Source organism: Eublepharis macularius, chromosome 3 (genome assembly GCF_028583425.1).
Source record: "Eublepharis macularius isolate TG4126 chromosome 3, MPM_Emac_v1.0, whole genome shotgun sequence".
Taxonomy (NCBI): domain Eukaryota; kingdom Metazoa; phylum Chordata; class Lepidosauria; order Squamata; family Eublepharidae; genus Eublepharis; species Eublepharis macularius.
The window spans coordinates 83916415-83930963 of NC_072792.1; the positions used below are offsets into that span (position 1 = coordinate 83916415).

General features: G+C 37.4%; 1 protein-coding gene across 1 annotated transcript in view; it reads right to left on the reverse strand.

Moving 5' to 3' along the window:
- RPGR (retinitis pigmentosa GTPase regulator) overlaps positions 1 to 14549 on the reverse strand; it is a 54446-nt gene that overhangs the window by 18784 nt on the left and 21113 nt on the right. The window contains exons 11-13 of the mRNA XM_054973697.1: positions 13885 to 14071; positions 13409 to 13509; positions 11067 to 11132 (exon numbers count right to left, since the gene is read on the reverse strand). Of these exons, the coding sequence (XP_054829672.1) occupies positions 11067 to 11132; positions 13409 to 13509; positions 13885 to 14071 (354 nt within the window). The remainder of the gene's footprint in view (positions 1 to 11066; positions 11133 to 13408; positions 13510 to 13884; positions 14072 to 14549) is intronic.

Genomic DNA, 14549 nt, shown 5'->3' on the forward strand with positions numbered 1-14549 from the left:
TAATTCTAACAGGTGTGCTTTAATCTTTTGACAGTTAATTAAAATAGTGGACTCTATCGAGATTAACGTTCCTCTATCAGAGATTCAACCAATAGCGATCTCTCAACTTACCTTTTTCTGACACTTCTCAGAGATTTATAGTTTTGTTTTGCAAGTTTGAGTATAACGTCATCTTTTACTAATTGGAAGGTTATACAATAGAAACTATGAATATTCAATGAAGCATCAGACCAATTATCGTTTGTTTGTGCTATCATGTGAATAGACCTTAGATATTTGCGTATGATGATGTATAAAATTGCAAATTCAGATAGAATGTCAGAGCTCTGATGGAAGAAATCTCTTGAGAGAATTTAGGTGAGAATTTATTTTTATCTATGCATTTCATAGAAACTTTGATTATGTTAAACTAGGAATTTATTAGGAAATGTTAGCAAACTTATTTCTTACTGCCTTTCTGTGTTCTGTTTTTATAGGATTTATATTCATAACCATTTATATTTTAATTACTTGCTTCATTAAAAAACTAGGGTGTATTTTCTATAAAGTGAAATAAACTCTAGACAGGTGTCTGTGTGTTTGTTAAAGAGTTGCAAAGCAATATTGAACCCTATATAAATAAATGTACTGATAAACAGGTGGTTCAAAGAACTTATCTGTTTGACAGGTCTGAGAACTAATTGCTGAAAGCTTTCCAAGAGAAAGATGCATCTTTCTTTTGGCTAGTAGAAGCTTAGTTTCAGACACGGGCAAAAGCTCGTTACAAACTCATACCACTGTGTTGGATGAAGTGGAGAGTCTGAGAGAATCCCCTAGCCAGGCCTTCTATAGAATGAAGAGCTAGTTTATCATTTCTGATTAACTGAAATTTTTCAAGCCAGGATTGCTAAATTATGAAGATCCATATCTTGTCCAATTGCTAGTCTTTTAGCAATTATTAGCATGACATCTTATGCAACTGGGACTGAAAACTATGCAGCCTCTCTTATTTTCACAGAGCAGGCCATGTTAAATATATATTAAGAGATACAGAACGTTAATCATTTATCCTCAAGTTTGCCATAAGCAGTATGATATAACACAGAGGTGTAAATGTGAACATATCCATGCATATCTGTTTTTCAGAGCTGCCTCTTTATAACCCCCAAAGTGCTATTCTAATTTATTTTAAGGAACAGTTTGGGTAGATGTGTGGAGAGAGCGCAGCCTCCATACAGAAGATTACCAGGAGCATTCCTTGTTTCTACTTGTATGCGCCCTAACTCCAGATCCCAGCAGTTCTGCTTCTCAATTCAAGTGTTTACCACACTCAGTGATCTATCTACTCAACCCTGTCACCGTATGTTTCCAGAAGCTGATCTGTTGTTTTTTAAAAATATGAAACAAAAATCAGAACAACTCTTTTTCAGTTAGCACAGAACCTCAGTGTGTGTGTGTGTGTGTGTTTATGACACATACATACACACATGCACACACTTCAAATAATACAACTGATTGAAAACTGTTCCTTTAATTTGGCCTTTCCAGTTTGAATATCCAAGGAAAGAAGAATTTATGATTATCAGTCATGAATATAATCTCCAAGCAACCAGGAAAAATATTAAAGCATTCCCTCTCCCACACCTATTCTCTTCAACAACCCAAGCATTCTTTGAACAGAGCTTTCATATTCCTCTTAATCCTCAATATATTTATACACAAATTCTGTTTTATGGTCAACAGTTCAAATAAAAACATTCATATAAAATATATTCATTTATTTATTAAAAATATTTGTAGCCTGCCTTTGCACTCAGGAACAGATAATCAAGATTGGTTAAAATAATCTAAGAAAGTAAATTAAAATGCTACTCAAACAATATAAAACCACAATAAAATTAAAGCAGCACAGCATCTCATTAAGATCCTATTCCATCACTCTTAAGAGCCTCATGAATACTGTTCTAAAAGACCACATCCCACAGTTATATAGACAATAGTTAATTGAGCAATTTATATACAAAAGCCATTCAAACATCTTCAACGGGTGATAAAAGGCCAACAAAGGGGGGGAGGGGGAATATGAGATTCCTGTGGGAAGGAATTCCGTGATCACAGTGCTGCTAACAAGAAGGCCCTGTATCTCTTGTGGCCACATGCTGCACTTCAAATATTAAGGGCATACAGTAAAGAAACTCCAATGACAACAACAAAGCCTAGGCAGGCCTACATGGGAAGAGGTAATCCTGTGGTCCCAAATCATTAACAAGTAACCATCAGTACTTTGGACTTGGAAACTAACTGGCAACCAGTGTAGTTTGAATAAAATAGGAATAACATGCTCATCGAAGTTTGCACCTACCAACTATCCAGCAGCCACAGTTTCCAGATGTGCCCCACATAATGTACATTAAAGGAGTCTAATCTGAATGTCCCTAGAGCATGAGTAACCACAGCCAGATCTCTCTTCTCTAGGGAGGGACACAGCTGACAAACCAAATTAAGTTAGCTAAAGACATTCCTGGTTACAGCCACTAACTGGGTACCCAGGAGCACACATACAGCCTTGCAAATCTAGGTTTTCAAGGAGAGTGCAACCTCCATTCAACCAAGGCAAAACACACCGCAAATCAGTTATTCTTCTAACATGGAATATCTCTTTGTCTGGATTAAGCTTCAACTTGTTTGACCCCATCCAGTCCATCGCTGATTCCAAATACCAGTTCAGGCCTCCACTGTCTCCTCCAGCATTAAGTAGAAAAGAGAGAGCGCTAGGTGTCATCTGCATACTGATGACAACAAAATACAAATTCATTGGATGACCTTCCCTCACAGTTTCATAGAGATGTTAAAATGAAACAGAGGATAGAATCTTGCAGCATGCTACAAAACAAAGGCCACAGGACAAAGTACCACCTTCTGAGACCAACTTCCAGGAAGTGTTATAGAGATTTGATTTTAATCATATCAAGTTATACACATGCATATTATTGTATATATTTATTATTGTACACATGTATTTTTGTAAACTTTATATGACCTTTAATGCAGTTTTAGCCGGTTGTGGGAAAACACAGATGGTTTTTTAACTTTGACAGCCATTTAAAAGTAGTTGGGAAAGAGTAGATAAACGTTTTTAATTGCTAGAGAAGACTAAGTATAAACTGTTAATCTAGTTTGTAGTTGTTTTTTATATTTTCAAAACTTTGTAAGATTTTTATCTGTGCAAGTGTGCAGTGGTATCATAAGTTGGCTTTAGCAAAACATCACATGATTAAAATTATGAATCAGCTAAATTTAAGACAATCACATTTTTATATTATTGTCACATGTAAAAGAGCTTAGAGATATCTCTATAGTAGAGGTGGGCACGAACTGGGACAAAATGAACCATGCGGTTCATGGTTCATCTCACTCCATGAACCACAAATTTTCATGAACTTGCCCCAGTTTGTGAACCGGTTTGCGCAGGTTCTGAAGAGGAGATTTTTCTTATTAGACCTTATTAGAAGCTCTGATGTTATCCAATTTTTGGGAAATAAATTTTGCTGACTGGGCAATTCAGAAACTTTAATTAAGAATGGATAAATTAGTCGATTACTGAAGGACTGAAAACAAGACCACACAGAAAGGCAGTTTAGGAAAGTACTATGGTTGATGGTACTGAACATCACATTGATCCAGGAAAATAGGGATACATTGCCCGTGTTCATCCTTTGGCAACTAAGACAGTTTCTATTCCAAAATCTGGATAGAAATCATAATGAAATGTAAATTTTACCATATTCTTCAAAACTGCCAGTAAGACATTGGGTTCTTCCCTATGATAAATATAGAACACAGTGAAGTCTAAAGTTCATAGGATGGACATGGACTAAATTTTCTCTCAGCAAAATAAAACTTTATAATCTCTCCCTGCCCACTGATCTCCACTAAGAAATAGAGAATCTTGTGGACCAACATTTGGGGAGGGGCAGTTTAGTGCAGGAAGGAGAATTAGTGCGAATTGACAATTTAGTCTGTATCCAACCTCATGTCTTTAGTGGCAGCTGAGACAGCCTGGGAAATACCATAAATAAAGTCCAAATCAAAAATCAACATTTCCTAATTCAATGCACATTTCAAAGATTATTAAAGGCACAGTACATTATGAGATGGACAGAAACTGCAGCATTTGTAAACACTGCAAAAGTCATTTATGGTGATGTCATTATGTTTTTAAAATGGGTGTGTATTATTAGTACACAGAATTCTGGGGATATGAATAAATTTGCACAGTCAAACCAAGGACACCAACAAGTTGTGCCATTATCACCGTCTGACAGGGAATTTATCATCCAGTGCAGTAACATGCATTTATCTAATGCTTGGTATTCAGTTTTGGTTAAAAATAAATATTTTTAGTCCTTGTGACTGGAAAGAGAAGCTTTTAAAAGTTAAAAAGTAGACTTCCTTTGTAAGCCTATGCCAAGAAGAGATCTGTGAAACTTTCTAAATGGTCAGGATGTTACCCAAATAGGAGGTCTCCTTAATTGTTTAGGGGAATTAGCATTAAGAAGGTGAGAGTGGGTAATTGGGATTCTCCATCTATGTCTATGGGAAATATTCCCTTAGAGAACTCTCAAATAAATCATGCAGATGTTCAATCAGAAAGGGTTTTTTTTATTAAAGAGAAAATAAATGCAAACATGCAGAAAATCACACACAACGAGTATACAAGGCTAACTAGAAAAACAGGGAGAAAAGTGGCAGAAAGCAGTTTTAGGGAGGGCGATAATTACTTCAAAGATAGGAGGGGTTTGCGGAGGCAGCCATGAAAAAAACCAGCTTTTCACAGTGAGAAGAAGAGTTTCAAGTGAACTTGAGGGTCGGTGCACGGATCCAGAACACACACCAGGAGCCCAATTATAGGGCAAAACATATCCTGGGGCAAAGCAGGCATCTGTGCCCCAAAACAATAACTTAATGGTTTGTTGGCAGGTAGAACAGTAAGTTGGGAGGGACTTGGTATGTCTATCTAGGATAGACTATTGGTGAAAATACTGCTTGATAATTTGTTAAGTACTGGATGGGGAAGCTACCAGGCTTGCTGAATAGCTCTAATTAGGATAGGCGGCTGAGGGGGGGAACCATTGCTGGGATTAGACAAGGGTTTTCTTAGGAAACCTTTGCAACTCTCCGGGATGTGGAGGGGCCGTCAGTGAGTCAACCACCTCTGACTCACATTCTAGTACTTTGCCAAGTTCCTGCCCAGCTGCCATCTGCTCTGGGCCAGCTAGTGCCTTGGATTTACAAGGGGCAGTTATGATATTCCATCCATAAACTGCCCTCTTAGCGCGAGGAAGAGGCCTGACTGCTAACAACGAGATTATTTTTTTAATTCTTCACAGTTCTTTTCTAACCAAGGCTAACCATGGACTGAGTGAGGATCATGAGTCCTGGATTTGCATCTCTTTCACTTACAATATTAATCTGCAAGTGAAAGTTATTTCACACATTATGTGGTGACACACACATATTTGTTTTGTCATTGGCTGTCCTTCTGTGCCCATATATTGATATCATTTTAATGCCTACGTTAAGATTTATAATATCTGTCAGTTTCTCCTATGCAGAGTACAGTACTCTAATGACAGTCCCGGACCAGAAAATCTAGGATGGTTTAAGACACCTGTTTCCATGACATTACTGAGGTCAAGAGAGAGTAGTTCTCAAGGATGGGAAAAAATGTAATGGCCTGTCCCTGTTTATACACACTTCAGAGATAAAACTCTTGGTCAAAACAGGGCTGTTCAGTTATGACACAACAACATTTCCCAAATATATAAATGTATCCAGACCAAAAGTAAAGAACAAATTCCAGAAACGGATTTTTTAAAGGTGCATTGTATTTTAAAAATTCATTTGGAATATTAATATAAGGCACTCTGAATATATTACAGTGGCTGAAGTATTTAGTGAGTATAGGAGTACATTTGGAAAATGGAAGCCAAGTTGTGTTAATACTATCATGCAAAATAAAGTGGCGTAAGATGTTTTGTCCTTTCAGGAGTCCCTTTTTACCTTTTTTATGTACAAAATACAAACATGGAATAAGTTTCCATCTTATTCTATAATAGGCTGTCTCCAACCAACTGCCAATACAACAGATGCAGATTTTTCTGTGTTCAACTTGCACACAAATATGATGCATGAATGGACAAAAAGCCATACAGGCTAGGAAATTGCTGTGAGGTTGAGGTATTAGGCCTGACTCCTTCTCCTCACTGCAGCTCCTCACTGTTTGGTGGAATCCAAATAGCCACAGATAAAGCTCCCCTGCGTATATACCAAATGCAGTGCTATAGAAGCTGCGCACACAGGTTTCTCTCTCTCTCTCTTTCTCTCTCTCTTTCTGAGAAAAGGAAGCAGAAAGGGCAATAAAACACAACTGCCTTTCAAACACAGAAGAGCCGCACCTGAAAATAAAAGTGAAAGTTGGCTGCAAGCCTTGTGCTGTTTAACTCAAAGGCACACTGCTACAAATTCCTTTGTTATAAAAGGCACTCAACAGGATGAAAAAGACTCTCACCATTGGTAAGCAGCGCTTAACACTCTACACTAAAATGGCTTTGATGACTATACAGACAAATAATACTGCGATTGTACTGGTCTAAGAGAAACGTGAAGTGGATAGGCTTGCAAATCCCATCACATGGATTTACACTGGAGAACAGGATATACATTTCTTACAGGCAAATTTGTACCATTACTGGTACAAATTTACTATAATGTACATTACTGGTACATTACTATAATGTGCTTTAAAAAGCTGTACTTGAAGGCATTCCCCTGAAATCTTACTGTAGCTGTTCTGGTTTTAAAAAATTGAAATGTTAGGTATAAAAAGGTAAATGTTGGCATAGACATATAGTTTCTTGAGCAAAACACCCATTTTAAATAATCACGAGCATTTGGAGCTACTTTAGTGTTAAATAATGAGGTAAAACGTTATTCCAAAACTGCTGGGAATGTTGTAGTCCGTTAACAACATGCTGTTTTGACATCACATTCTGTTTAGAACTTTTGATTTTGCTATGTGTTGTCTTCTTTTCAGTTCTTTTCTTTTCTTGATATTTATAATCTTTGATTTTCCTTCCTACTTTCCCTTCCTTTTCATACTTAGTTTCATCCTCTTCCCTTTGGTCTGCCTCTTCCTCCTCCTCCTCCTCTTCTTCCTCCTCTGCTTTCTCATCTCCTTCTTCCCCCTCCTCCTCTTCTTCCTCCTCTGCTTTCTCATCTTCTTCCCCCTCCTCCTCTTCTTCCTCCTCCACTTCCTCCTCCTCCTTTTCCTCCTCCTCTGCTTTCCTGTCTTCTTCCCCCTCCTCTTCTTCCTCTTCCTCCTCCACTTCTCCCTCCTCCTCCTCTGCTTTCCCCTCTTCCCCCTCCTCCTCCTCCTCCATTTCCCCCTCATCTTCTTCCTCCTCCTCTGCTTCCTCCTCCTCTTCTTCTCCCTCTTCCTCCTCTGCTTCCTCCTCTTCTCCCTCTTCCTCCTCTGCTTCCTCCTCTTCTTCTCCCTCTTCCTCCTCTTCTTCTCCCTCTTCCTCCTCTACTTCCCCCTCTTCCTCCTCTACTTCCCTCTCCTCCCCCTCCTCCTCCACTTCCTCATGCTCTTCTTCTTCCAATTCTACTTTGTCCTCAGTCTCTTCATCTTCACCTTTTTCATCTTCTCCCCTCACTTCATCATAATCTCCCTCCCCTTCCTCTTCTTCCCCTTCCTCCTCCTCTGCATCACTTTCTGTTTCTTCCCCTTCTTCCTCTTCCTCCTCCCCCTCTTCTTCATCTCCCTTCCGTTCCTCCTCTTCTCCTCTTGCTTCATCTTCTTCTTCCCAGCACTTATTGCTCTTGTCCTCCTCCTTTTCTTTCTCTTCTTCATCACTCTTGCTCTCCTCCTTTTCTCTCTCTTCAGCCCATCTATTCTTCTCTTGTTCTTCCTGGGCTAATTCCAGAACTTCACATTCTTCTGTGTTTTCAGTTTTGTCTTCTTTTTGTCTCACATCTACAACTTGTACCTCCTTCTCTTGCATCCCATTACCTATGTTACTTCTCTCAGTCATTATTATTTGAAAGTTCCCTTTCATCTCCTCCTCTAATCCATGCTCACTATTGACATCATATTTACTGTCTTCATTATTTTTATCAATGGCTAGTATGGCATCTTTTTTATTTTCTTTACTAATCTCATTTTCACTTTCCTCCTCTCCAGATTCTATTTCACTATCAAGTTTCTCATCTTCCCCCTTTTCTGTCTCTTCCTCATTTTCTATATTCTGTCCTTCTTCTTGGGCATCCTTATCTGGACCATCAGATACATTTGTCTTGTCTTCACTCTGGCCTTTCAAACTGGTGTCTTCAAGACTCTTCCTCACTTTACAGGTATCTTGCTCTTTCCATTTCATATTTTGATTTTCTGCATCCATTCCTCTCTCTCTCATTTTGTCATAGCTGTACTGGTTCATCTGAAGAACATAGTTTGCTGAGTCATTATCTGTTTCCTCACTTGAAGAGGATGATAAAGTTACTGCTATTTGTTTCATAAATTTTTCCTTGCTTTTGAATTCTCTCTGTTCTTCACTGCTTTCTTTACCTTGTATCTTCTCATCTTTGTCAGATTTTACTACTATAGCCTCTGCATTATTTTTCTGAAGATCCACAAATAACTGCCCCATTTTGTCAACAGTACCTTTTGCTGGCATTCCTTGTTGGTATGGACTAGAATTTTTATCAGCTTTTTTCCTTTTCCCCAACTTAAAGTCTTCTTTATTAGTCTGTTGAGTGCCAGACTTCAGTCCACTAACATTAACAGCTTGTTCTGATTTACTTTTGACATGTTTCTTACCAGCCTTAATTTTCCTTACAAAAGCATCATAATAGCTATTTTCTTCTTTTTTAAGTAAACTTGAATGTACAGGCTCCACCTGGGGAGATACATCAACTAATTCTAAACCTTCCTGTACTTGGGTACGATTAGACTCTTTCAACCCCATAGTTCCATAACTGTTTAGTTTCACATTTTTATTTTTCTTCTATTCCATATGAGAAGCAAAAAAGAAAAAGAAAGGAGAACATTAAGAACAAGATGAGAGCAAATGGGAAGAAAGTAAACAAATCAGAAAGAAAACAGTAAGACACTTTGACAGATTTGTATTATAGCTTAAATGTAAACTATGAGAAGGAGACGTAACAGATAAAAGAATAGGATCTGTCTGCCATATTAAACATATTCCTGTTAGAATACATAAACATCCAGTAATTCCCAACACATAACATATATTTAACATTTTTGTTCCTTTCTGAGTATTTCACTGTATTAATACATTTTGCATTGTTTTAATACACACTCATATTTACTACCTACAGAGCTTGCCTACTCGCTTCAATGGAGGAAACAGTTCAATGTGCATATTCTTTTGCTCATATAGGGCTTCAGTCTTCACTGAAGCACATGAGGAAGTCCTTGCAATCAGTGGAAGTTCATGATCATAAGAAATGAATATAGAATCTATTCTAGGAGTAGCATTCCTGACAAATCAATAATTTCAGTTGTTAGCTAATCATCTTATTCCTTTTCAGATTTAAATAAAATTAAAATGTTCAAACATTTAAAAACTTTGCATTATTTTGGTTGAATTGTGTGTTGAAGTCCCACTAATTTCATAGTAGCAAATTTAAAGTATGTGCCTAGCGCTGCCATTAATATCCAATGAAAGCTTGATCATAAAATCTTCCAAGAGCAGACCAAAAGCCCATGAAATCTGGCATCCACAGTGTCCAACCAGATGCCAAAAACATGGCATGAAGGAAATATCACTACCACCATTCTCAAACTAGTGTTCCTTGGAACATGGATACCACTTAGACATGACTAGTGCTAGTTAATAATGTGATTTTCCAAATTTTGTACTGTATAAAGCACTGCACCCCTTATTTATAAGGATTCTATTGTTTTGTCCTATTTTTACTCTATAGAAAACAAGAAAGAAGTTCGGATAGACCAGATTGTGCAGAGATATTCCAACATGTCTATACAGCTAAGCCATTTTTGTTATTGCTCCATCAAGTCAGAGTGGTCCACTTCCAAATAGTATTTTACAGGATCATGATTTTAATATCTAACACACAAGAAAACTAGAGGCAATAAAGATGAAATGAAACATTAGAAAATACTAGCACTACTGAACAGCTGATTAAAGTTAACAGTCTCAATTTTAATATTAATTTTTTAGCAAGGTAGCACAGTAATTAATGTAACATATTTTCAAGCAAGAAGCACAAAACTTATTTTTTTTGTTGGTGGGGGGAAATGCCACAGGCATAGTGTTTGAATCAAAAGCCCAGGAAGGATCAGATAGTGCTGCCAGCTTATAGCTGGCACCACATGAGAGATTTGGGGGAGGAGCACTGTTCTGTTGATGGCATATTGTCATTTCCAAGGCAATCCTCGAAGCGATGTCATGTCTCACTAGGATTCAGTGGAGACGCTGTGGTTTTATTTATTTATTTATTTATTTATTTGATTTATATATCACTTCTCTTCAAATAAGAACTTAAAGCAATTCACAACAATTTCCTCAGTTAAAACCAATACAAAACATAGTTTCTGCTGAATCCTAGAACACTGTGATGTCACTTCCAGGTTCATCCCAGAAGTGATATTATGCCATTAAAATGCAACAGCATTTATTCCTGCATCCCCCATCACCAGCCTACTGAGTAGTGGTGGGGGTGGGCGGGGGTCGCCAGTATCAAGTTTCCACTATAGCAGACCGGGGTATAGCTGGATAGCACATGATTCAGCAGCCTTGGACATGGTCAGTACCTGGATGAGAGAGCTCCTGGGAATTCCATGTATGCCATGCTAGGCAAGATTATGAATGTAATCAATGAATGCTGCACATGGTTTTTAAATGGACAGGTATTATTGAAAACATAGTTAGAATTTAGCTGTTTATAAAACCGTAGCTAGTGAATTGGCTGACCTGACAATGTTCTTAGCCATAGAAAACAGATAACTCCTTTCAAAAAATGCATATATAAATTGATAGTACCTTTTGCTTTTGAACTGGTGTTAACTGTAATGACTGGTCACTGGGATCCAGTTTCATCACATGGGTCTGAAAAGAGTTTCAATATCAGTGGTCAACAAAAGCAATTTGATCACAAATTAAGATTGATTTACATTCATGTGAAAACAACAGTAAGCAGACCTACTCAGAATTCTACTCAGATTTATTTGATGGAGTTTACTCAAGTAGTGATCTTAGGATTGCATTGTGTGTCTGCTTTTTTAGTGGAAGATTTCACAGTACCTCAGAGTTACTTAGCCTTATTCATAAATCATCATAGAAGCATTTTATATTAATAAAAATTATAATAGATATTTTTCAAAACGCCTAAATCCTATACCAAGAAGTCCCCAGCAGAACCGTAACAGACTCATTTAATAATATAATGTTCTGGAAATATATGCTCAACATATTTGAGATGGTAGGGGGGAAATCAGGATACTGCTTTTATGTGGCTCTGAAAAAATATATGTATAAATCTTCCACCACATATTATTGCCAACCACATGTGATTTTTCTTTAGAAGCATCTATATTTTTGATCATCACAAGATACAAAAAATAGCCACAAGCAGACACTCTTTTTGTAATGTAACTTTGAATATATGCAAGAGCAAACTGTTAAGGGTTGTGAACACTGCCCACTCTTCTCAACTGAAATTACTTTACCAGCGCTCACAGATAAGAATGTACAATATAAAAGTATAATATAAGTACAATATAAACGAAGTTTTCAGACAGTTAATATACAATAGTAATGGTTCTGTATAAGAAATGTATTACCAGCTTGCAAAACCAGAGATTATTACAGAACACCCCTATAATTCATTTTAATAGTCCAAAATATTAATAAACCAACATAGTAAACCTTAATAATACCAGAATTACAAACTTAATATGAGGGTGTTTATTTCAGTGAAATGGTGTTATGCAAAATTCCATGCCCCCAGGGGACATAAGAGAGCAGAGAATTGTGGTTTTGCTGTAGATGGCCTGAGCATCCAACATGAAAAAAGTTTATGTGCAGTAATTTATTTATTTTATTTTTAAAAACATTTATACCCCACCTTTCCTCTTGGCTCAAATTCGACATCAGCACACATAAGGCAAGAATGCAGACAGAGTCAATGGCATTATCTTCTGAACAAATACCACCCTTTTCCAGTCTTAAGATAATCTTACTTAATGAGTCCATATTCTGTATTGAATATGTTGAAATGGGAAATATTCTTACAGGAGCAGACTATATACTGAAGAAATTCTATATTCTGAACAGCATCCTGCACTACCACCAGTGAACAGATTATATGTTTCTATGTAGATTAATATTTCTTGTTAATTCTTCAAACTGCCCCAAATATAAAAAAATAAATATAAAATGTGTATGTACACATTAATGTATGCAAGCAAAGGACCAATGGCAGCATACCCTGAGGATCCTCACTGCTGCCACCTTCCTGACCACCAAGTCACTTCCACTCCCTGCTTCCCTGCTGCCCACTCCCTTGCCTTTCTCCCACCTTTCTGCCTTTCTTCCGCTGGGAGAAAGGCACTTGGGTGGTGGCCCTGCTTTTGCCACTGCTGCACACCTCCCATCCTCCCTTGTTCTGCAACACTGGCCAGCACATGAAGCCAGAAGTGTGGTTAGGCATGCAATGAGGCCGTGGGAAGGCTTGGAAACTAATAGGAGAGGGATAATTGGATGGGGAGAAGCATAAGCAGGGGGTGCAGTGGGTGGTGGTGATCAAGAAGAGAGGACCCATGTACTCTTCGTCTAAACCCCCAGAAACCTGAAATTAGCTCTGTTCCCACATTACCTGGACTACTGACAGACATTAAAAAGATGAAGAATTGCTTATTTAGAAGAAGATCAGAGTTTTAAAAAAAAATCTTGTTGATTAATAAAATGGGTCAAGAATCAGAGACAGCAGCCAGAAAATCACCCACACAATTTTAAGCACAAACATAAAACAAGAATGTATGTATCACTTGAAACAAGTTAAATGAGGCAGATTTTGTCATTTTAAAATATTTTTTTCAATATTCAGACGATAGCATTCAGAGTACAGCAGATGAAAAAATGCTGTTGTGAGGGAGAAACAAGAAGAGGTTTTCATCTTTCCCTGTCTAGGAAAATCAAGGACAATGAAATGTTTTTGTTCAGTGTTTACAGGTGCCACAGACCACAATACATTAGGGATTAAGTGGAAGCCTGTAGGATGGGGGAGTTAATTAAAGTTGTAATGAATTGGTATAACAACCACGCAACAGAAAGGGAGTCCTACAATTTTGTCTAAACTATATAATCAGAGGTACATAACTCACCATATTTAGGACATCTGTGGTGTCCCCTAGGCTTCTGCCTTCATTTGAATAATCATCTGTTGAACTTTCCTCTTCACTGTCACACTCCTTTTTCTCAGCCCCTTTAAATGGAATACAGGACACCATATAAAAATTTTTATGTTTAAAAAAAAGTTTGCAAATTCATATACTAATGAGGTAGAATGGAATTCAATGAAAAGCCTGGTTTCAATTAGCACTATGAACAGTCATCATCATTACAATTTTCAAGTCAGTCTAGAAACTGAAATTCTTCCTTTTCCATAATTCTGCTAAAGGTGATTCTCAAATCTTTCCTTTGTCTGTCGTATCTGTCAGTATACCTTTTATTTCTACTTAAACATATACACTGTGGGTTGAGTCCCTAGCAGTAATTTTTTATTACAGCTATAAGGATTCTTGTTCTTCATAAAGTACAAGATAATATTTATAAGAACACAATGGAAAAATATGGTCACCTGTTCCATAGTCCACTGTAGATGCAGTATCTTTATTTGTATTAGTTTTCTCTGAGTTTGGAAGGTTTGCAGTTTGTACACCAAGCGAGACAGTGTTGCTGATGACACTTGATGCAGGCTTCATGGAACCTCCTCCGAGAGGAGGAAGTGTTCGTACCAATCGACTAAATTGTTGGGGTGATTTTTCCTTGTTAAAGGATTAAAAGAAACACAGAGCATCTTTCAAGTCATTGTAAAGGTAGCAATCCAAGGATAGTAGTACACAGCATGGTCATGTGAGGACAGCATTTGCTTTTCATTTTTCTAAAATGAATGCCACCATGGTAGTATCGCTTGAGGTCAGGAAAACATCTCTAGAACCAGCAGTGTCTTTCTGGGCAAGTTTTTATGACAGCTGAATATACCTTGAACACCAAAGTTAAAGAAACTCGCATTATATTTTTATGTAACAATCCAAGCTTGTGAGACAGAGGCTTCACTTCACCTTTAATTTAGATAGGGAAAGAAACTGTAAAGGAAAATCACTAGCCAGCTACAGACAGCAGCACAGAAACTAGATCACAGTATGCAAAAGCATCATGCGATGTATGTACTCTAAAATTTTAGTATTCAAATGAAACAGGGATTTTCAGCATGTGTCACTGAGTTCGTTTCAACTCAGAGTT